A 25,281-nucleotide genomic window follows, 5' to 3' on the forward strand; every position below is an offset into this window, starting at 1 on the left:
AGTTAAGATCATTACCCTTGATGCGCGCCCCACGCGAATCCCGCTCGTCCAAATGGTGCCGGATCTCAAGACCGTCAAGCGTACGGTCCTCTAGAAGTATCCACACGGACACACTAGATGGAGGTGACCAAAAACCAAGGTGTGCTAGCACCTATGTGGTTCGGCCAAGGAAGGAGGAGAGGGAGAGAGCAAGAAGAACTCTAGGAGGAAGAAGAAGGAATGAATGATGGAATAATTTTCAAAATGAAAATTATTCTCCTCATTCAAGTGGCCGACCACCTTCTCATGTCTAACTCCCATTTCCACATTAAATGCAATTAATGTGGAGCCATTAAAGAGTTGTAACCCCCATGAGGTGGCACTCTAGGATGATGTGGATCAACACTATTGGTCCACATCTTGCCACCTCACTAAATGACATGGCAACAAGTGTAACCTCCTCATTTAATGTGGGCCGGCCACATTAAATGCTATGGAGGCTTGTAACCTCCATGAGGTGACACACATTGATGATGTGGAGCAATCCTATTGGTCCACATCTTGCCAACTCACTAGTGATGTGGCAAAAAGTCAAGTCAAACATGACTTTTTCTCTTCCTCTCTAATCAAGTCAAACTTGATCAAATCTCTATCATGGTTGATCTAATCCAACCATATGATTCAAGCCAACTTAATATAATGAATCTAATTCATTAAATTAAGTTGATTTAATGAGTCATAATCTAAATTAGACTCATTGAATACATGAATCAACTTGAGTCCATCTCAATTAGCCCAATTTGGATTACTCTTAATCCAATATGATTCATCAAATAAATCTAATCCTCTTGGTTCATCATATGAACCAAATCTCCATCTAATTGTCCTTAGTGTGTGACCCTATAGGTTCTTGTAACGTTGGCAATGCCCTAAACCTATTTAGGAGCATAAGTAATGAGCGGTATCTAGCAACACATCATTACTACCCAAGTTACAAGAATGTCGAGATCCGACATCACCTTGTGACTACTAATTGTGACTCCTCACAATATATGACAAGTGTCCTTCTATCCTAGACATCTAGATTGATCAATATGAGGCATAGACCGTGTCATCCTCTAATCAATCTAAATCTTGAACTCTAAGTAGACTCACTCGATCAAATGAGCTCAACATCTAATGTTGACTCATTTGGGCATGGCCATGCACTTAGTGGTCTCACTCTATCAAGAATACCGATGTCGCTCCCGTCATATGGGAGGGATAGATCCCATCTACATCACTCACATCCCTCTACATAATTCGTTATATACCCAGTAATCGCCTTTATAGTCCACCCAGTTACGGTTGACGTTTGGTGAAACCAAAGTACATAACTCCTTATGTAGGGATCCATGGTGACTTCAGGTCTAAGGACTAATAGTCATACTAATAGCCACATGAGAAAGTATATGACACTCATATAACGATCCATGATACTTTCTCATGGCGGGTCATTAAGTATACATTCTCTAATGCATACCCATGTGTCAACTTGATATCTCTATATCCATGACTTGTGAGATCAAGTCATCGAGCTAACCTACATGCTAGTCTTATTGTATTAACATTGTCCCTGAATGTTAATACTCGACTAGGAATGATTTAGAGTAGTGTTCCCTATATCATCTCACTATCGATTCAACCAATCGATTGATATAGGTAAGAACCTTCTACTCAAGGACGCTATTATACTTAGTCTATTTGGCACTAATATAAATAAGTATAATAACCAAACAAATGCCTTTATTAATATACAAGAATATGATATACATGAGTCCATACAATCATCAAATGATTGGCTCTAGGGCTCTAACTAACAGGACTAACCTAATTTGTAGAGCAAAAGGAGTAAAACTACCTCAGGTAAACAGACCCGAATCGCCTTCAAGCATTGGAAGGCGCCTTTGTATTGTTTATGGAAGACACCTTCAGTGATATAGAAGACACCTTTCAAAGGATAAAATTCAGACTTCATCGCAGATAAGGAGCAACGAGTTTGGGATCAAACTTTACACATTGGAGGCGCCTTCAAGGCTATGGAAGGCGCTTTCCACACTCTTTATAAGGGTGTCTCGAGGAGCATTCAATACACAACTTCTATACGAGCTTCTATACGTCCGATCGGCTTTCCAACTACTCCGACTTCCTACTGCCCTACTATGACTCTACTACTCTCGACTGCCACCGAGAAGCTGCCCAAACACCGAGCTCAAGCTAACCATCAACAAAATTATTTGGTAATAGAAATATTAGTTCTGTATTTAATTTCTACAAATGGAAAGCGTAGGTTGTTACATTCTTCCAATTCTTGTGTACTCGATCTCCTCTTCCGGCAGTTTCAGAAAAAGTTATTAGCGGATTACCCGTCGATAGGTCCGCGAGACTTGGGTCTTAGAGTAGGAGTTGCCGAAGACTCCGAACCAAGTAAAAAACCAAACTTGTTCTTTACTTGCTTTCTGTTTTTGTATTTTTCAGTTGCACACTTTGTTTTCAAAACTGAAAAGACCAAGTTTTTTAAAACTACATAATCCACTCCTCCTCTCACGTGCATCTCGATCCAACAGAAACTAGTTCCTATGTATTCAGCTATCTCTTCTGATTATATTCATGCCCTCAAACGTCAATTTAACGTTTGATACATCAACCGATTTTGTCCAAAAATAGATGATGGATGAAATAACCTCGGATTGATATGAAACTAGTTCATATGTGTTCATCTACCTCTCTTGATTATATTCATGTCCTCAAATGTCAATTTGACTTAATATATTGAGAACAATAAATTTTTGAACACAAATATATTTGAAAAATTCAGTTCGTGTTCAAAAAAATCAAGCTGATGGACCAAACAACCTCAGATTGACATGAAACTAGATCCTATGTATTTGACTAGTTTTCTTGATTATATTCATGCCCTCAAATATCAATTTAACTTAACATATTGAGAGCAATAATTTTTTAAACATGAATTAAATTTTTTAAATATTTTTATGTTTAAAAAATTATTGCTCTCAATATATTAGGTCAAATTGACATTTGATGACATGGATATAATTAGGAGAGATAGACGAACATATAGGAACTGGTTTTATGCCAATTTGTGGTTATTTGGTCCATCAGCCAATTTTGCCCAAACTCGATTGATAGATCAATACCCAATATATTGAGAGCAATGATTTTTTGAACACAAATTGACTTTTTCAAATATATTCATATTCAAAAAATCATTGCTCTCAATACATTGAGAGCAATGATTTTTTGAACATGAAAAAATTTGAAAATTTTAATTTGTGTTAAAAAAATTTGGCTGATGGATCAAACAACCTCAAATTGATATGAAACTAGTTTTTATATATTTGACTACCTCTTTTGATTATATCCATGCCCTCAAATATCAATTTGAACCAATATATTGAGAGCAGTATTTTTTTTTGAACACTAATTGACTTTTTAAAATATGGTGGCACTTAAAAAATCGTTTCTCTCAATATATTGAGTCATGACATTTGAGGGCATATATAATCAGGAGAGGTAGAAGAACACATATGAACTAGTTTTATGTCAATCCGAGGTTGTTTAATTCAAATGGATTTTTTGAACACGAATTGAATTTTTCAAATATTTTCGTCTTCAAAAAATTATTGCTCTCAATATATTGAGTCAAATTGAAATTTGAGGGCATGGATATAATTAGGAGAGGTAAACGAACACATAAGAACTAGTTTATATCAATCCGAAGTCATTTGATTTATCAGTCGATTTTAGACAAAATTATTGAATATAATTGCTCTTCAAGTATCAAGCGACAACTATTGAATAGAGGTTTATTAGTATGTCTTTTGCCTAGGGATAAATTGATGGAGGCATTGGGGCAGAGAATCACTTTTAAAAATGCTACATTATTAGTATGTCTTTGGATTCTTGAAAGATATTGTTTATTATTCATTGAAAACTTGTTTTTATTCTTTTATTGCATGAGCCACGTTTAAAGCATAGTAGTCAATATTAAGCCATGTCTCCTCAATATATTTATAAATAAAGATTTACAATGTCAATCTTTGCTTAGCTGGCTATCCTTCTCATCCAATATAATGAATGGGAATGTGTTCCGCCTCGATATATATATTTATCTTTTTCCGAGCTTCTTGCTTAGTTTTATCACATAAGCTTTATCCTTGTATTGACTTAATACTTGGTTAAATTGTCAAAATGTCATCGATCCATTTACTATAAAAATTAACGTATCGAGCATATTCTCTTTTTGACCTTGGCGAGTGAAGTTCAAGAATTCTAAGTTAGTATGCAACGAGTGATTAGCATAATAAAGTTTCGTCGTCTCGAATTGGGAACGAGCTCGGCGGTCATAGTGGTGGTTTGGTGACTCAAGTAACGTGTCAACGATTTTATAAGTGGAGCTACAGTTTGACAGCTCTAAGGTAGCTCAGAACAAGTATAAACTGAAATCCATGGATTGGATGGATGCAGAAAGCCACTTCTCATGATCCAACAAGGTCCCAAATTGCAGAACTGCAGCATGTTGCCCAATCTTTCATCCGGGTTCTTTTAGATAAGGGATCTGATCTGATCCAACTATACAAGAAACTACTAAAAGGAAACATAAATGAATAGTCTGAATTACTTTTTCTCAGAAATCATATAACAAAGGAATTATTTTGAAGGAATTTTCAAAAGCCATGACGGCCTTAACTCATTAATTACTTAATCCAACTTAGCTAACCTCATGATGATTTAATTCTTTGAGTTGACTTATTTCTATGAGAGAATGTCATGCTGTTGCATGCTAATTAAGTGGTAAAAGGTGAAATGTTTGTCTTCGGTGTCACTGTCAACCCGTCTCAATATTGAATATATATGAATGAAGAAAAGGTAGAAAAGAAAAGAAGAGTCATTGTAAATAGGACTTTAATCTTATATTGAAAGTTTTAAGTCATATTGGTTGATTTATATTTATTCACATGCATTGATGATTTGAACAAATACTTGGAGAGAGGCTCTGTCTCATGTGTGGGTGCGCAAGAGGTGCAAATCCAAGGTTCGGGTTGCACTGAATCAAGTTGACCCGTATGCGAGCACGACCTGCGCGTGCCGAATGTCGGATTGGTCAGGACAAAATTTGCCCAAGTTGAACAATTAAAATTTTGTCAAATGTAAATGGTTGGACGTTTCACTGCTCGGCGAATAATGATCATTAATCAATCATTAACATTGCCCCACACCAGTAGAAGCTCTCCACTTTCGTTCCTCTCTTCCTCTGTTGTGCATCTCTTGCTTGACGGAGTACCTATGATAACAGTCGAGTACCTCTCAGTTTGTCATGACCACCAGTGCTTGGTGGGGATTACGGTTAACCATTATATTCTAGAAAACAGACGACCCGAGAAAACTTCAAAGCACAACCGGAGGTGGGGCAAATTTGTTTCAAGGAAACTGCGTCTATCATAGGCCTCAATCCATTCGCTCGCTCGGCCGCTTTACTCGCTCAGCCATTCTGCCCACTTGGTCACCTTACCCGCTCAGGTCGCCCTGCCTTCTACTATAAGGCTGCTCTAGTCGGTCAGCAACTCTACTCGGTTGGTTGCTCTGCTCGTCCAGCCACTCGACCTGATGTGCTGCTCTGCTCGCACGAGCGCACTACCTGGTCGACCGCTCGTCCTGATCAGCTGATCTATTGCTTGGTCGATATGCCCGCTCAAACGCTCTGCCACTTCGCTGCTCTGCTTGCATGACCCACTCTATTCACTAGCCGATTTATCCACTCAGATGCTCTGCCATTTAGCCGCTCTGCCTGCTCGGATGCTCTTCCCGCTCTACCCGCTCGACCGATCTGCCCGGACTCTCTGCTTGCTTAGCCACTTCGTAGTCAGTACTTGGCAGAAACCATCCCTGTTAGTAGCCTAAGATTATCTACTCAGGTCATTTCGACAAATAAGTTGAATTTAATTCAATGCATCCAACATATATATGAATTCACAGCCAACAGTAAAATCTATCACTTGATCAATCCAAGGTAATGGATAATAATCTTTCGGGCAAGCTTTGTTGAGGTCCCTAAAGTCAATACACAATCTCCATTTGTTTCCATGTTTAAAAATCAAAACAACATTAGCCAACCAGCTTGGGAATTGCACTTCCCGGATGTATCCGACTTCTAGAAGTTTATCTAATTCTTCTTTGATGATTTTGTCTTGGTTAGCCCCAAAATCCCTCTTCTTTTACTTGACCGGGCGGGCGTCGGGGTAAACATGCAATACATGCTCCATGACCACAAGAGATACGCCTGTCACTTCTTTAGGCGTCAAGGTAAACACATCATTGCTGCTCATCAAGCAATTCACCATCTCAACCCTGAGGTCAGGATTTAAATTGGCAGTAATGTGCGTGATTGCTTCCGGTCGGCCAGTCTGAATTTGTACTTCCTCCTTCTCTTTATACACTAGGACGGGTGACTTCTCTTGAATGGTATTGACTTCCATCCTTTGAATTTTTCGAGAGGCAATGGCCTCCACTATTATTACCTCCACATAACATTTGCGGGCCACCAATTGTTCACCTTAACTTCTCCTACTTGATTGTCTACAAGGTGTTAGTGAGAGCCCTAAAGTCAATCATGTGATGATTGTTGTATGAACTCGATGTATCATATTCCTATATATTTATAAAGACATTTCTTTATGATTATTATACTTATTTGTATTTGTACAAAATAACTAAGTATAATAACGTCCTTGAGTAGAAGATTCTTATCTATATCAATCGATTGGTTGAATCGATAATGAGATGATATAGAGAACACTACTCTTAATCATTTCTAGTCAAGTATTAACATTCATGGACAATGATAATGCGATGAGACTAGCATGTAGGTCAACTCGATGACTTGATTTCACAAGTCATGGATATTAGATATCAAGTTGACACATGCGTATGCATTGGAGAATATATACTGAATGACCCGCTATGAGAAAGTATCATGGATCGTTATATGAGTGTCATATACTTTCTCATGTGACTATTAGTATGACAATCAGTCCTTGGACCTGAAGTCACCATGGTTCCCTATATAAGGAGTTGTATACTTTGATTTCGTCAAACGTCACCTATAAATGGGTGGACTATAAAGGCGACTACTGGGTATGTAACAAATTATGCGAATGGATGTGAGTGATGTAGATGAGATATATCCCTCCTATATGACGGGAGTGATATCATGATTCTTAATAGAGTGAGACCACTAAGTGCATGGTCATGTCCAAATGAGTCAATATGAGATATTGAGCTCATTTGATTAGAGTGAGTCTACTTGGAATTTAAGACATAAATTGATTAGAGGATGACACGGTCTATGCCTCAATTGATCCATTTAGATGTCAAGTATAGAAGGACATTGTCACATATTGTGAGAGTCACAATTAGTAGTCACAAAGGTGATGTTGGATCTCAACATTCTTGTAACTTGGGTAGTAATGATGTGTTGCTAGATACCGCTCATTACTTATGTTTCTAAATGAGTTTAGGAGCATTGTCAACGTTACAAGAACCTATAGGGTCACACACAAAGGACAATTAGATGGAGATTACGTTCATATGATGGACCAAGAGAATTAGGTTCATATGATGAACCAAATTAGATTAAGAGTAATCCAAATTAGACTAATTGAGTTGGACTCAATTTGATTCATGTGTTGAACAAGTATAATTTTGACTATGATTCATTAAGTCAATTTAATTCAATGAATAGAGATTCATTAAATTAAATTGACTTGAATCAAAGGTTAGATTTGATCAACCATGGGAGATAAAAAAGGTCAAGTTTGACTTGACTTGAGAGGGAAGATGAAGGGTCAAGTTTGACTTGACCAAATGCCACCTCATTTGTGACTTGGCATGGGTTGGCCAATGATGATGTTCCACATCATCAAGGCTACATCATTGTGTGTCACCTCATGAGGAAGACCAAGAGCCATGACTCTTGGTGTTCCATGGAGGTATTAAACCTCCATTAAGTGGTCGGCCACTTTAGGTGTGTGAATGAATTGCATGGTGTGCTCATTCACTTCTTCTTCTTCCTCTCTAGTTTTTTTTTTCTCTCCCTCTCATCCTCCATTGCTGAGACTTCTCAAGGGTGCTAGCACACTCTAAGTTGTTCTCTCCACCTTTTGTCCGTATGGATACATGTAGAGGAGTGTTCACTTGACACTCTATGAGATCCGACAACCTTTGGACGAGCGGGATAAGCGAAGGGCATCGCTACAAGGGTAATGCTCTTTTCATGTAGATATGAGGTAGATCTAGTGTAGACAAACATGTACAAGATTATTTTATATATTTTCGCACGGATCCATGGCTAGCTTCGGGGTTTTCGCAACGCAAAAAGAGGTTTTTGCGGCTCGAAATGCTAACAGTGGTATCAGAGACACGTGCGAAGCTTGTACATGTTTTGTTTTTGTTATTATGAAAAGGTTTCAGATCTGTAAGTTTCTGTAATTTTTCTATTTTTATGGATTTTGTGAGTATTTTTCTTGTAGAGGCGAAGCAACAAGTGCTTGGACATCTACCAAGAAAAACCTTCCGAAATGGCAAGGTCTCGCCCAAACAAAATTATTTTTGTTTGGGACAGCGACTTAAGGCGATGTTAGATCAAGATGAGACACTCGTGATATTCATTTCATGAGAAGGGGCGCTGCCACTAACCCCGCAAGGGGCATTGTCTCACAATCGCGCTCGAAAATCGCTAAACGGAACCGCCAGGGAGTTATGACTCATAAAATTGATAAAAAATAGTAGTAAAATTATAAAAATTTATGTAAAATACATAATTTAGAATTATGTATGATATTGTGATGGTCATGGACCAAAAACCCAATTTAATTGATTTAAAATTGTGTTGTAATTCATAATATGGCATGCGCGCCATTTTAATGTTGTGCGTATTGTATATGATATGCGACTTGCGTCTCGTGCCTCCTTTATTTATGTTCCTGTTGTAAATAGACTTTAGACTCGAATGTAACTCGAGTTTCATATTTGTAATGTACAAAATAAAGCGGTGGAAGGTCCACTCAAGAAGGAGTTACGAGCAGGATGCTGTCAACACATGGCGGTCAAAGGAGGCGCTTGAAGAAGTCGTTGACCCTAGGTTGACCGTCCGATCTTCTCATTGGCTTGAGAAGATCGTAGTAGGGTCATGACCTCATCACAATTAATTAATCAGTATATATGATTGCTTGTGTGTATGTGATGCATGCTAATGTAGGGTAATTAGTGTCTTAATGCGTATATGATACACATTCATGATTAGATTAGATCTTAATCAAGTCAACTCGAAATGTCTACCAAGTTTTGATACCCATCACTACCTCGATCATTTGTTGTTGTTGAATCTGCCAAAGCAGAGCAACGCATTTTATCTTGGTAGGGTGCGGAGGGACAATCTTGGTCCCGCCTATCAAAGCTTGGGTGAGTACAAACTTAATAAGATTGAGTATAACTAGTTAACTCAATTGGATCGGGTAAAACTATAGACATTTTCAACGGTTGGATAAACAAGAGTTGCATAGAGATGTAATTGATAATTAGTTATCTACCGATCATACTAAGTCTTGGGCGATTTAGCCAAAGCTAACTCAAGGCATAGTATGATGTGGATCTTGTCCCATGAGAATTATAGTTAATTGGTATGAATCTACTAGTGTGGTTTGACCACATCCATGACTTGATTCTACAAAAATCCTATAATTCAGTGGGAGCATCATTTAGTTAAAGGTCTAATTAAATGATAAATGGAATATGATATTTACTCTCTGTTTTATTTATGTTGTAGATTGTCATGTCGACAAATACGAACACTTTCTCCCTGCGTTCTGTCCTTGACAAGGACAAGCTCAATGGAGCTAATTTCCTGGGCTGGTACAGGGATCTGAGAATCATTCTCACACAAGAAAGAAAATTGTACGTCCTGGAGTAGCTCATTCCGGAGGCACCTCCTGCCACTGCCACGCGAGCTGACCGAGATGCTTATAAGAAGCATCAAGATGATGCATTAGATGTATCATGCCTCATGCTCGCAACCATGAACTCTGAGCTTCAAAAATAATATGAGTTGATGACTGCTTATGATATGATTGAGCATCTTCATCAACTATATCAAGGACAAGCAAGGCACGAGAGATTCGAGATCTCTAAGGCACTGTTTCAGTGCAAGATACAAGATGGGACTCCCGTAGGTCCATATGTATTCAAGATGATTGGGTACATAGAGAACCTACAGAGGTTGGGATTCCTACTTGGCCAAGAACTGGCCACTGACTTGATCTTGCAATCCTTGCCAGAGAGTTACAGTCAATTTGTCATGAATTACAACATGAATGAAATTGATAAGCCACTGCCTGAGCTGCTAAGCATGTTACGAACTGCTGAGCTCAACCTTAAGAAAGTAAAGCCCAACTCCATTCTGATGGTGCAAAAGCATAAAGGTAAGGGCAAGCCTAAAAGCAAGGGAAAGTCCCAAGCCAAGGGCAAAGGCAAGGTAATGAAACCTAAAGGAAGGGTTGCTAAGGATGCTAGCTGCTTCTACTGTGGTCAGACCGGGCACTGGAAGAGGAACTGCAAAGGATACCTGGAAGATCTTAAAAAGAAGAGAAATGAGATTTCTACTTCAGGTATATATGTTATAGAAGCCAATTTTTCTATTTCTTTATCGTGGGTATTAGATACCGGATATCCTTCTCACATTTGTACTAATGTGCAGGCGCTGAGAAATAGCAGGGCATTGACAAAGGGCGAGGTGGACCTACGAGTAGACAATGGAGCACGGATTGCTGCTGTTGCTGTAAGAACTTACTTTCTACCTCTGCCCTCTGGGCTTGTACTAGAATTAGATGAATGTTGTTATGTGTCTGCTCTAACAAAGAACATCATTTCAGTATCTTGTTAGACAAGAAAGGCTTTTCGTTTATAATAAAGAATAAATGTTGTTCCGTTTATTTAAATGATATGTTCTATTGTAGTGCACTTCTGATGAACGGACTCTACATTCTAGACTTAGAGAACCTCATCTATAACATAAGTACCAAAAGGTTCAAGTAAAATGAAATGAACCGAACCTATCTCTGGCATTGTCGCTTAGGTCATATAAATGAGAATCGCTTATCACAGCTCTATAAAGATGGTTTGCTGGACTCATTTGATTTTGAATCATATGAGACATGCGAGTCATGCCTACTGGGCAAGATGACCAAGACTCCCTTTAGTGGACACAGCGAAAGAGCAACTGACTTGTTAGGACTTATACATAGTGATGTATGTGACCCTTTCAATGTCACTGCCAGAGGTGGTTATAGGTACTTCATCACATTTACTGATGACTTCAGTAGATATGGTTATGTGTATCTGATGACACATAAATCACAATCCTTTAAAAAGTTCAAAGAATTCAAGAATGAAGTATAAAACCAGCTTGGCAAGAGTATTAAGATACTTCGATCAGATCGAGGTGGAGAATACCTTAGCCATGAGTTTCGTGACTATCTAGCTAAGTGTGAGATTCAATCCCAACTCACTCCTCCTGTAACACCATAGTGGAATGGTGTATCCGAAAGGAGGAATCGTACCCTATTAGATATGGTACGATCTATGATGAATCACACAGATTTTCCTATATCTTTTTGGGGATATGCTCTAGACACAACAACCTTCACACTTAACCGTGTTCCATCTAAAGCTGTGATAAAGATACCATATAGGATATGGACTGGGAGAGATGCTCAGATGTCTTTTATGAGGATTTGGGGTTGTGAGGCTTACGTTCAATGTCAAGTCTCGGACAAACTGGGACCCAAATCCAATAAGTGCTATTTTATAGGATATCCCAAGGAAACGAAGGGATATTATTTCTACATTCCCAGTCAACACAAAGTGTTTGTGGCTAAGACTGGGGTATTTTTAGAAAAGGACTTTGTTTTTAGAAAACTAATGGTAGTACGTTCGATCTTGAAGAAGTTCAAGATATAGACCATAGCACTGAAGCATTGATGGAAGTTGAACTGAAACCACAAAATGTTGTGGATGATGAGATTGTTGCTCAAGGAGTTGAGGAACAACAACCAGTTCAAGTAGACCTACCTCTTCGCAGGTCTGATAGGATACGTCGTCAGCCTGAGAGATACTCATTTCTCTTGCCTGACCATGATGACGTTATGCTCGTTGAGAATGAGCCTACCTCCTATCAGGAAGCTGTGATGAGACCAGATTCTGAGAAATGGCTAGAGGCCATGAGATCCGAGATGGAATTCATGTGCACCAACCAAATATGAACTTTGGTTGATCCACCTGAAGGCGTCAAACCCATTAGGTATAAGTAGGTCTTTAAGAGAATGACTGATATGGATGGACTTATTACCTATAAGGGTCGTTTGGTAGCAAAAGGTTTCAAGCAAATTCATGGTATTGACTATGATGAAACTTTTTCTCCAATAGCGATGTTTAAGTCCATTCGGATCATGCTTGCTATTGCAATATACCACGATTATAAGATCTGGCAGATGGATGTCAAAATCGCATTTCTGAATGAAAACTTGCTCGAGGATGTGTACATGACACAACCTGAGGGTTTTGTAGATCCACTGCATACTAGCAGAGTATGCAATCTACATAAGTCCATTTATGGACTAAAGCAAGCTTCTCGGAGCTGGAATCTTCGATTCGATGATGCGATCAAACAGTTTGATTTCATCAAGAATGAAGATGAACCCTGTGTCTACAAGAAGGTTGTTGAGAACACAGTTGTCTTCCTTGTATTGTATGTGGATGACATACTACTCATTGGAAATGACATCCCTTTGCTGCAGTCTGTAAAGACTTGGCTGGGGAATTGTTTCTCAATGAAGGACTTAGGTGAAGCAACCTATATTCTAGGCATAAAGATCTATAGAGATAGATCTAAGAGATTGTTTGGCCTAAGTCAGAGTACATATATTGACACGGTATTACTACGGTTTGCCATGCAAAATTTCAAGAAAGGATTTCTGCCGATGCCACATGGTGTGAGTCTTTCCAAAACTCAAATTCCCTCTTCTAGAGAGGAGAGAGTCTAGATGGATAAGATCTCTTATGCTTCAGTCATAGGATCTATCATATACGTCATGCTATGTACTCGTCCTGATATTTCGTATGCTTTGAGCATGACGAGCAGATACCAGTCAGATCCAGGTAAGCGTTACTGGATAGCGGTCAAGAATATTCTTAAGTACTTGAGAATGATTAAAGAATATTTCTTGATATTTGGAGGTGATAACGAGCTAGCTGTAAAGGATTATAGTGATGCCAGCTTCCAAACTGACCAGGATGGTTATAGATTGCAGTCTGGGTTCCTGTTTTATTTGAATGGTGGTGATGTGAGAAGCAGGACACAATTGCTGATTCTACAACAGAGGCCGAGTATATTGCTACATCAGAAGCAGCAAAGGAGGCAGTTTGGAGGCCGAGGTCTAGTTTTTTTTTCTCTCCCTCTCATCCTCCATTGCCGAGACTTCTCAAGGGTGCTAGCACACTCTAAGTTGTTCTCTCCACCTTTTGTCCGTATGGATACGTGTAGAGGAGTGTTCACTTGACACTCTACGAGATCCGGTAACCTTTGGACGAGCGGGATAAGCGAAGGGCATCGCTATAAGGGTAACGCTCTTTTCATGTAGATCTAAGGTAGATTTAGTGTAGACAAACATGTACAAGATTATTTTATATATTTTCGCACGGATCCGTGGTTAGCTTCGGGGTTTCTACAACGCAAAAAATGATTTTTGTGGCTCGAAATGCTAACACAAGGAATTTATCTTCTGGCAAAAAGTTGAAACGACCACTCGGAATTCATTCAAGGTCGGTTGACCCAAAATGACATTGTATACGGAGGGTGCATTAACAACCATAAAAATTGATCGGCGTGTCCTCATCAGGGACTCTTCTCCAAGAGATATAGCCAATTTGATTTGGCCAAGCGGTTGAAATTCATTCCCCGTAAATCCATATAAAGGAGTTGACATAAGCTAGAGCTCGCTCAGGTCAACCTGCAACTGATCAAAAGCCTGTTTGACAAGAATGTTGGCAAAGCTATCTGTGTCAATAAAAGTATGAGAGATATTATAATTGGCTATCACAGCCTTAATTATCAATGTATCATCATAGGGTACTTCTACCCCCTCTAGGTCCTTGGGTCCAAAGCTTATCTCTGGCCCAGCCACTCGTTCAACACTGCACCCAACCTCGTGGATGACCAAACGCCGAGCATGTGACTTTCTTGCTCGATTAGAGTCACTATCAATGGACCCCCCAGCTATCATATGAATATTACCCCGGGGGCATTATTGCGATTTTCTTCTTGTTAAGCTGATGATTGCTCTGGTTGTGTTTGAGCGAGCCCTTGGACTTGCTCGGCCGGGCTTTGTAAAGTTCCCAGTTGTGGCTCGGTCGCCCGGTATTTAATCTTGAGCGGGTTGTTTTGTCTTTGATACGGTCAGCGGTTTAGGGCTGGAGAACGCCGATGATATCTGGGTTTACCCTCTCACTGATTTCGCAAAGTATAACATTCCTCCATACTGTGAGTAGTTGATTGATGATACGTACACTCTTTTTGTGGGATTTCTCAAAGAACTCCCACATGTTGTACGGCTTGAGGCCTTGGCTCGAGTTGATGATGTTGAGGACCCGCCCGAGGTCCTTTAGGTGGAGGAGCAAGTGCTATAGGGCGCCCGGGAACAGGAACACATGCTATAGCCTCCTTCCTTCTAGCAGCCTGAAATTCTTCCACATTAATAAATTCAGTTGCTCTTTTAATTAGTAGATCAAAGTTGGCTGGAGGCTTTCTAACAAAATCCTTGAAAAGTCATTATCATTAAGCCCTTAGGAAAAATCATTTACCATAATCTCTATGATGGTCGTAGGAACATCCATGGGCACCTGATTGAACCTTTTGATATAGGCTCGAATGGACTCCTTAGGCCTTATTTGAGTGAGAAGAAGCTCCAAGGAGTTTTATGATATCGCCGATTACTAGAAAAGTGGTGGAGAAATACTTTGCGGAAATCCTTGAATTGACGAATAGAATTATCTAGCAATCGTTTAAACCATCGTTGAGATGCTCCGCTGAAAGTGGTGAGAAACATCCGACATTTTACACAGTCCGTTAATTGTTGAAGAAGGATGACGTGCTCAAACTTGAGGAGATGATCTTCCGGATCAGTTGTTTCCAAATATTTTCCAATATTCAAGTTCTGATATCGGTTGGGTAATGGATCGTCCAATACTCTTTGAGAGAACGGAATAGCAATCCACTCAGGAGAATTATCGCTAGCTACAGCTTTGCCTTTGTATCCATCTCGTACAAGCACTTCTCCAGAAGACTCTTGAGGATTATTCCTTGACTCATCTATTCTAAGGGTGTGCAAAAAAGTGCTCTAGGATGCTGATTTGGCGAGAGAGGTGCAGGGAGCAAGCTAGTATGCCCCTCTTCTTGCACCCCCCCCCCCCCCCCTCTGAGGAGCGTTGGTTGATGTTTTCGGATTTGGTGGTGGTCGCATGCTTCCAGTATTAGCTTTTTATTGTTGTTGAAGCAATTTTTGTGCTCTGGCGTTAATGAGTATCTCTAGATCTTCTTGAGTTAAAGTTATGATATTGAATTTTCCAGCATCTTCCATCGCAAAGTTTCAGATTCAGCCGAATGTTCCCACAAACGGCATCAAATTTGATCTTGTCTGAAAGCGATGAGATAGAGCACTGACTCCGACAATTGAGGAACGACAAGCTTCTCAAGATCTAAAAGAACTCCTCGGTGATCCTGCACACACTCAGACGTTCCAACAAAGCGTTAGTGACCTAAAATTGAGATGGGAATCCTTAGCTAGGCCCTTCGACGCTCAAGTCAGTTTCTCACTTGAAGGTGGAGAAAGAAGAAGAACAGTAGTGGAAAGATGCAAGTATTCGTGTTTGTGTACCTTGCCAGCGGAGAGGATTCCCCTTTTTATACCACCTCACATAACATCCGCGATCATGAGGTGATCCCTGGTTTATCAGAGTTGTTAGAAGATGAGAAAAGTACAACTTGGACTTCGTGCAATAATCCTCTGAGGAATATTTTTTCTACCCAGATATACTCTCTTTACCGTTTATGATTTGCATCCTTGATATGATAACATATGCAGAAGAGTATATGGCTATAACCGCTTAACGAACAAAGAAGCTTCAAGAGAATATTTCCTAACAAGTTTGCTAGGTCGTCATAAGGTTGTTAACTGCTTATTTGTTTAGATATATATCAGTCGATCATTGAGCCTAGATATATATCGACCGATCATTAAGCCCGTCGTGTCTTGAGCATGCCCCCTTCTTCCTCTGTTGAATATATCTTAGTTGGTCATGCATTAAGAGTACCTTCTGTCGAATATATCTCGGTCAGTCATGCATTAAGAATATATCTCGACTAGTCATGCATTAAGAGTACTTTCTGTTGAACGTATCCCAGTCGGTCATGCTTTAAGAATATATCTCAGTCAGTCATGTATTAAGAATACCTTGTATGATGCTAAGTGTTTTATGCTGCTTGGTCTACATTGCTCGGTCGAGTGTACTCAAAGAGTATCTTACTCGATCGACCTTCACTCGGCCGATCACAGGTGATAGTCTAACTAAGGCTAAGCATCTCTGGGCCTAGCCGGTCTTTCCCATCCAGTCCCATGCAGGGAAACTCATGCTCAAACTGATTCGAACATCAACCCCTCCTCTTTAACTTTATCTCCCACTTAATTTAAAAGGCTTATTCATCCTAACCCGTATCATATGTGCGTGTGTATATATATATATATACCTCGATTGGAGTTTGTCCAATGTCACCCTGCGAAAAATGCTCGATCTTAAACATTTAAATTAATGAACCAGTCCGATTCCACTTTTGAGGCCGTGCAACTACTTCAATGAGAGATGCAGCAGAAATATCTCAAAGATGTACATAAATAATGGGAATTTTATGAATCTCCCCCAACTGAGTTACCTCATGGCACTCGCCTTGTGTTGTTGTTCTCCTAAGCAGACACACTAAATTGACCTTCGATGTGAAAGCCTGATTTACCTGAAATTTTTTTTGATTTGATCTCCATTTGAATCTGTTTGGAACGTCTATTGCTCCCCTGTGGACTTCACAAATCGACCCTTCACTCTCTTCCTTGTGTCGGCTCTTGCCTTTCTAGACTCGTATCGAATATGTTTATCATATCTATGCACAATCAAAGTCACATATATTGATCTGTGAGAAACAGGAATAAAAATTAACGAAGTTGTGTATAGATGTGGAGATCTAGATGCATGCCTGCGAGTTTTCTTCTTCTCCCTGTAGCGTATCATCGCGTTGCCTCTGTTTTGGGTCAATAGCTCGCTGTCCAGCTTGTCTGTCTCTTTGATCATGTTGATTCTAAATGGCAGTTCTCCAAAGGAAGCTTGTTTGGCGCCGCCATGATCTTGCGATGAAGTGAGCATTAAAGCCGACATGTTTACTGCAGATTCTGGTCCTTTAGCTGCCGGGTAGATGGAATTCTGATTCCATTTTGCTGCTATGTTCTGCAGAAACAAGAAAATAGAAATAAAGATTATGTTCAAATCGAGCCAGAGTCTCAATCTGGCTGGTTCATTTAGCCTGACTACCCAACCACTCGGTCCGACAGATTCATTCAACTTGCTCAACCCTACCATACCCACTCAATACCACGACTCAACTAATCAGTTGGCTAAGTCTGACCATTCTATCCCCGAGACACAATTAGTGCATCCAACTTGTTTGGCTTGCTCTTTTTGATAGACCAGACTAGACATTTCGACTGATTGACTTGTCTAGTTTGATCAACTCATTTTTTGTTCATTTGACTCGATTAACTGGTGGATTCTGGACGAACATAAATGAAGATAATATGGGCTTATTGATTAAGAAAGTATTGGAGGAAAAAAAATAGACAGCAAGTTTACTCACGCTATGAGACTGTATGTGGTGGGCATTAGATGATAAGAAGTCATCTTTTGAGGAAGGACAACTTGGGTCGCCTATGTCATCCAAGATTTTCATAGTAGTGAATGCATTTTCCTCGAGAAGATCATCGAAACTCTTGATCATGAAACCCTCGTTGTTGGTTCCGTATGCCAATTCAAGTGCACTAGATTCCTTCCGGTCTCTTGACCTTCCGAGGTTAAAATCCCATATCTGAGATTAAGCAACACAGATCAGGCAACAGACAAATTGTCATAGAAGAAACTTCGAAGATTCATATTATTTAAACAATTGAAGCATCATGGATGCTACTTGGAGTGACACATTTAATTTCAGAGGATCACAGAATTAAAGAACTATCGAGCTATTCATAAAAGATTATATTGCGCATATATGAAACAACAAAGTGATTATATTTCTTCATAGCCCCCATGCAGTTCAGCCTTGTAATGTACTTTCCCATATGAAAATGATAAAACTTCCAGTGTGGATTAACCAGCTCAAGTAACAAGTTTCCGCACTTGTGCTCTGCAATGTCATCGTAGTGTTTCATTGATAAAAACTACAGCATGTTATTAGCTGTAGACGATGCAACTTAGAAGAGTCCTAAATTCTAGTTGTCTCTTGTAATGGTCCCAAAATCAGCAATTGGATTGTATGGGCAATGAATAGACAACTGCGTCATATTCAGTCCAGTTCTAAAGTAACAGGACAAGAAGGTCAAGAACTGGTCCAGTGACCGTGCATGACCCGAGACACCTGATGGAGCTAAAAAACCATTTTGGTGTAAAAACCAGTGAAAACTGAAGCACCAGACCAAAGAACCACAAAGCTAGCCGACTGGATCATACATTCACGATTTTGCTTATCTTTGATTTTATTGGGTACTATTTGTGATTTCATTGTGCTAGTACTGCATCGAACCAGTGATGTTTCGATGCTTATGCCAACACAAGTAAACTTTTGAGAATCATTTACAATTTACAACGAGAGAAAAATTTGACATTCAGTATCTAAAGACAAGCTCAATTAAATGTTACAAAAGTAAAATTGCTTCAAAATCCTTATCAATCACATAGAATCTAGGATCGAAACAAGCTCAAACTACTTTATTTTCAGGCGAAGAGAAAAGCATATCGCAAATTTCGGTTGTTAGGTAAACTACTTTATTTTTATACTTTTGAGATATAGGGTTTTAAACCGTTCAAATTCTAGAAGAAGGTTAGTTTGGCCCAACTATTCAGATCTGAGTGTAAACATCTGATAAATTTAGGGGCTTTGACCTGTCAAAATCATCGTCATCGTCATCAATAAGTTTTGTTTGTCCCAACTAATAGGAATCGACTACTAGAATCTTATCCACAGAAACCATCTCATTCATACTGTTCAAACTAATTGATTTTGTTTATGTTGACTAAGATCTTGCACTGTAAAATCTACAAAACAATCTTTGACCCACAATGCTCAAAGGAGCATCGATGCAGCACTTCCATCTCTGGAAATTCCTCTCAGAATTCAGAAATTATTGTTTGAGGAAGTGTTATTTCATATGATCGAGATTAATAATACTTGTTTTGGAGGGGAAAAAAAGCAAATTTAATTCAACTAAAATAAAGAAAATAAAATTGAAGAAAATAACCTGAACGGGATGGTCCGGTGGTCCGCTGTCCCACAGCAGATCTTTCCCCTTAAGCTCTGACGGTGCAAGCATGAGCAGGGAGGTGAATGGCATTGGTTGCGACTCGCGGTGATCCTCGAAGCTGCTTGCAGCAGTCCGACACGGCGTGCTCGGGCTGAGACCACCCACCGCCACCGCAGCCAGGTCGGTCCTCGCAATCTCCATCAGCTGCTGCCACAGCTGATGCATATTGTGGGAGTTCCTCTGCCGCTTAACCCCAACGCCCTGGAATTTGGGGGCACGCGGCACGTAGAGGTCCTTGAACTCCAGATCGGCTGCTGGAACTGGATCCAAAGACGGCCAATCGAAGAGAAACTGATCTGGATTCTGGTTTAGAGGTCGGGGAGGGGAATAAACCGGATGCTTGGCGGCGAGATCGAACCCCCACAAGGCGGCGAGCTCGAGGGCGGAGGGGCATCCGGAAAACCCCTCGATCTGGACCACCGGGTGACGATGGTTCGCTACGCCCCCTCCATCCCCTCCTCCTTCGCGGGACTCCCAATCGCAGTCCGCGCAGAGGGCGATTCCGTCAGCGGTGTACCACGCGCCGGCGGGCATCGCCCCGCAGTTATCGCAGATCGGAGAGCGCAAGTGCTTCTGCGACAGGGCGTTCGCGACGTGCACCAAGCGATCGCACGCCACGCAGAGCCTCGCTGAGTCCGCGATGCAGAAAAGCACGGCCACCGCCTCGCCGCAATACTCGCACGCCGCCAGCCGCCCCGCCGCATCGTTCGCCTCCGCCATGGCAGTACCAAGTACCAAACCTCCAGCTCCAACAATCTCCTCCGGGATGAAGAACCCTCGAGCAGATCGTCGGCCGTAAAGAGCCCTCAAGCACGGAGGAGGAGCAGCTCAAGTTGGCATTTTAAACACGAAGCCCATCGACCGCGCCGGGGAGAACAACGCGACGTCACGTGCGGCTCACGCCTCAAGCGGTCAGTCGGGGTGAGGTGTGAATGCAAATTGCTTTTCCCTCCCCTGCAAATAACCATTCTACCCTCTATCTCTTTTTTTTTTTTTTGATTTTTTTTTAATTTTTTTAATTCATACTTATATATTTTTAATTTTTAATTAATTTTAATTTTTTTATTTTTAATTAATTTTATTTTTAATCTTTTTTATTCATACTTATATATTTTAAAAATTTTATTTAGTTTTATTTTATTTAGTTTTATTTTTAAAATTAATTTTATTTTTAATTTTTTTCATTCATACTTATATATTTTAAAATTTTTATTTAGTTTATATATTTTAAAAATTTTATTTAGTTTAAATTTTTAATCAATTTTATTTATTATTTTTCATTAATACTTATATATATATTTAATTTTATTTAGTTTTATTTTTTAATTAATTTTGTTTATTATTTTTTCATTAATACTTATATTTTTTTAATTTTATTTAGTTTTATTTTTAATTAATTTTATTTATTATTTTTAAAGTTTTTTTAATATTTATTTAGTTTTATTTCTTTAATCAATTTTGTTTATTATTTTTTTATCAAAATTTTTTATTTTTTTTATTTTATATAATTTTTAAATTACTCCCTTCCTTTAAATTACATTCCTAATTTGACACTTAAATAACTCGTATCCAACTATTAACACATGTCATAATCTTCTCTCCCTTTAAATCATCTCTCCCTCCAACCATTAACATATAACACATGTCAGAATCTCTCACCCTCTTTAAATTACCCATCCTCCAACCATTGACATCTGTCAAAACACTCTCTCCATTTAAATTCGTCATTCTTCAATCATTGACACCTGTCAAAACACCCCCCCTCCCTTTAAATTACCCCTCTTCAATGCTTGACATATGTCAGAACCTCCTCTTCCTTTAAATTACCCCTCTTCAATGCTTGACATATGTCAGAACCTCCTCTTCCTTTAAATTACCCCTCTTCAATGCTTGACATATGTCAGAACCTCCCCTTCCTTTAAATTACCCCACTTCTAACCCTTGACACATGTCAAAATCTTTTATCCCTTTAAATGACCCCCCTTCCAACCCTTGACACATGTCAAAATCTCTCATCACTTTAAATGACCCCCCTTTCAACTCTTGACATATGTTAAAATTTCTCATCCCTTTAAATTACCCCACTTCCAACTCTTTACACATGTCAAAACTTCTCACTTTCTTTAAATTACCCATCATTCAATCCTTGACACATGTCAGAACCTCCTCTCCCCTTAAATTACCCACCCTTAAACTCTTAATACATGTCAGAACCTCCCCTCCCCTTAAATTACCCACCCTTAAACTCTTGACACCTGTCAAAACCTCTCCCTTTAAATCCTCCTCTCACACTTCATTTTTAGTCACTCTTCATTCACACCTCCCTTCACTGCTATCTCCCTCTCAGCCTCTCCTTCTCTCTTCCTGAAAATATGGATGACTATTTGGGTTTATTTTCAGATAGTTGGTCAATTGAGAATGATGTTCCTATTCAAGATATCTCCAACAACAGTCGCGATTATACAATCGAATTTACCACAGATCAGGTTAGTTATTATCATTGTTTTATGTATATTCATTATTTATTTTATAAGTAGAGAAATTATATTAAGATTTGTAATGTCATACTTATACATCTTTGTTATATTTTTTTATATAGATATTTAAAAGTAGAGAAGATATGATAAATTGGGTAAAGACAGTTGGTTTGAAGAATGATATTGTAGTGGTTATTAAAAATTCTGCTAATTTAAAAGGTGGCAAGCTACCAAAGTGTCATCTTATGTGTGAAAGAGGTGGAAAGTATAAACCGTCACGATATCTAGTTGATGGGCAATCCTTAAAAAGAAATACTGGGACTAAAAAATGTGAATGCCCATTTGAGCTGCGAGGTATACAAATACCTCCAGATGGTGTGATATGGGGTTTAAGGGTTGTTTGTGGTTTTCATAATCATCAATTAGCAGAATATATTGATGGACATGAGTACCCGAATAGGTTAAAACTAAAAGAAAAAGAATTTGTGATTGACATGGCCAACAGCACCACACCTCGTGAAATTCTTAATATTTTGAAGGAAAGAGACTCATCAAACACTACGTGGATCAAAAGCATTTATAATGCTATTTTCACAAATAAATCCGCTAAACGAGGTGGCCTAAATTCTATTCAATATGTCTTGGACCAATTAATCAAGAAAGAATACCTCTATAAATACCGTACAAATCCAGACACCAACGAAATCACAGATATTATTTGGGTTCATCCAAAAAGTCTAGAGCTGTCTGTCAACTTTTCATCTGTGTTAATCATTGATGTCACATACAAGACCAATGAGTATCGAATACCACTATTGGAGGTTGTGGGTATCACATCCACAATGCGAACTTACTCACTTATGTTTGCATATCTTAGTAATGAGAAGACAGAGCAACTGACATGGGCATTAGATACCTTAAAGAAGTGGATGGTTGAAAAGAAGACATCGTTGCCATTGGTATTTGTTTCATATCAGGATTTGTCGCTTATTAATGCAATTGAAACATGTTTTCCCAATGCATGTCACATCCTTTGTATTTGGCACATAAATCAATGCGTAATGAAGAAATACGCCCCTATGCTTGGTCTGGAGTGACAACATTTTTATGCATCATGACACTCACTCATTAATTCATCGACACAATGGTCTTATCAGCATAAGTGGGATGTCATGCGCAAAGAGTATCAACGATTCGAGGGTGCTCTAAATTATCTTTGGGATACATGGTTACACCCTTACAAAGAGCGGTTTGTTTCAGCATGGGTTGATACATGTATGCACCTCGAGAGCAATTCAAATCAAAGGTATAGTCATTTTATAATTTTATTATTTAAATTTTGTTCATTATTGTAGTATTTCAATTCTTTTCAGTATTTAAACACAATGCATTTTTTTTATTACAGGGCAAAATCTGCACATGCGAGATTGAAGTTATATTTGGGAGATACAATGTCATCCCTACAGACATCTTTTGAAAAAATACATAAGATATTGAGAATTCAGTTCGGGGATATTAAAAAGTCGTTCAAAAAATATCTGAACATTCCATGCCATCAACATTTACATGATGACATTTTCAGTCAAATAAGGTGTCGGATTTCATTAGAGGCAATGGAGTCGATTTCTGGTCAGCTAAAATGTATTGAGGAAGCATCTCACCAGCTATCCGGCAGATGCAACTGTTCTATCAAAATTGTATACGGATTGTCATGCGAACATGATCTTGCACATTACCATTACTTTTCCATTCCAATTCCGCTTCAGAGTATCAACGCTCATTGGAGGAGATTGTCGATGCACGCGCATCAGTTTAATGACGAGGGAGCAGAACCTAACAGGACATCCCCACGTTGTTGAGATATTAGATGGGATGGATCCATATATGCGAGAGCATATGATAAACAAGTTTCTTGATATGATTGATCCATCTCAAAGTACATTGCGAGCTCCTTCATACAACACAGAACATAGAGGTCGACATACGGGTAGAGATGAGCAAAGTGGATGCCGCATATCTTCTTTCGAAGAAGCATCTACTTCAGGATTTAGGGTCTCTCAACCGATTGCAACATCTCAAGGGAGAGGAAGACGTGGAAGAGGGTCGAAGGTTCGCAATACTCAAACGACCCATGATCACTCTCCAGTTCCACCCATCCGTGATACTTATATTGAGAAATTACCTGTACCTCTGCAACGTTATATTTCTCACACTGTTGATGTTCAACCTGATGGCCATTGTGGATTCAGGGCAATAGCTGCACTAATTGGGTATGGTGAAGAAGGTTGGGTTCAAATACGATTTGAGCTTATAGAAGAGATTCAACAAAATAAGGATTTATATAATCAACTTTATCCAGATCCAAATTTGGTAACCAATCTATTATTCTCATTGAATTATTTCGAGCAGTGGGCACCAGAAAATATATTGGATGGACGCTATGCCTTTGGGAATTGTCATCGCATCAATGTACAATCTTGTACTTCATACATTTGGTGAGAATATTGGGAGTTGTTTTACTCACTTGCCATTAAGAACTCCTCCAGTTCCAAACCAAGAGCGTCGAGAAATAGCTATTGCTCATATTGGTAATCACTTCGTACAAGTTTTCTTATATCCTCATTATCCTGTACCACCCATTCCAACTTGGTGGTGGCAACATTCATCGTATGAAGCTAAAGGATGGGTCACTCGTTACAGGACACGCGCTCATTTGTGGTACGAAGTAATAGGTGCACCACCACCAAATGCATCGGGAGCAGAATTTGGAGGCAATATTGATTAAGATTTCTATTTTTATATGTTTTTATGTTTTTTTTGTATTATTACATGTACTCTTCATTTGGAAAAAATATGTTTGTTCCTAAGTTATGAATGCGTTCATTATTAATTGATAGTATTTTTTTAGTTTTAAATATAAACTAAAAATAAATAAAAGATTATAAACATACAAAAAAATTATTGAAAAAAATACAACTGATAAAAAATTGATAAAGAAATTGATTAAAAAAATAAAATTTAAAAAAATCAATTGAAAAATATAA

General features: G+C 39.0%; 1 protein-coding gene across 1 annotated transcript; it reads right to left on the reverse strand.

Moving 5' to 3' along the window:
• Nucleotides 1-16,919: 16,919 nt before the first annotated feature.
• Nucleotides 16,920-20,568, reverse strand: LOC121976259 (zinc finger protein CONSTANS-LIKE 15-like). Its single transcript, XM_042528354.1, has 4 exons — nt 19,698-20,568; nt 18,044-18,271; nt 17,390-17,637; nt 16,920-17,296 (listed from the first exon to the last, which is right to left on the reverse strand). The coding sequence occupies exons 1-4, from the start codon at nt 20,478-20,480 to the stop codon at nt 17,200-17,202; spliced, it is 1,356 nt and encodes a 451-aa protein (XP_042384288.1). The 5' UTR covers nt 20,481-20,568; the 3' UTR covers nt 16,920-17,199.
• Nucleotides 20,569-25,281: the final 4,713 nt, after the last annotated feature.

Source organism: Zingiber officinale, chromosome 4B (assembly GCF_018446385.1).
Source record: "Zingiber officinale cultivar Zhangliang chromosome 4B, Zo_v1.1, whole genome shotgun sequence".
NCBI classification, from domain to species: Eukaryota; Viridiplantae; Streptophyta; class Magnoliopsida; order Zingiberales; family Zingiberaceae; genus Zingiber; species Zingiber officinale.

What these genes read in the sequence shown, in the direction of transcription:
- LOC121976259 (XM_042528354.1), bottom strand. Translation starts at nt 20,480, where the DNA reads ATGGCGGAGGCGAACGATGCGGCGGGGCGGCTGGCGGCGTGCGAGTAT. An exon ending in CACCGGACCATCCCGTTCAG is followed by an intron (nt 18,272 to 19,697) that starts GTTATTTTCTTC and finishes GCTTAATCTCAG; the next exon opens with ATATGGGATTTTAACCTCGG. An exon ending in ACCACATACAGTCTCATAGC is followed by an intron (nt 17,638 to 18,043) that starts GTGAGTAAACTT and finishes TTGTTTCTGCAG; the next exon opens with AACATAGCAGCAAAATGGAA.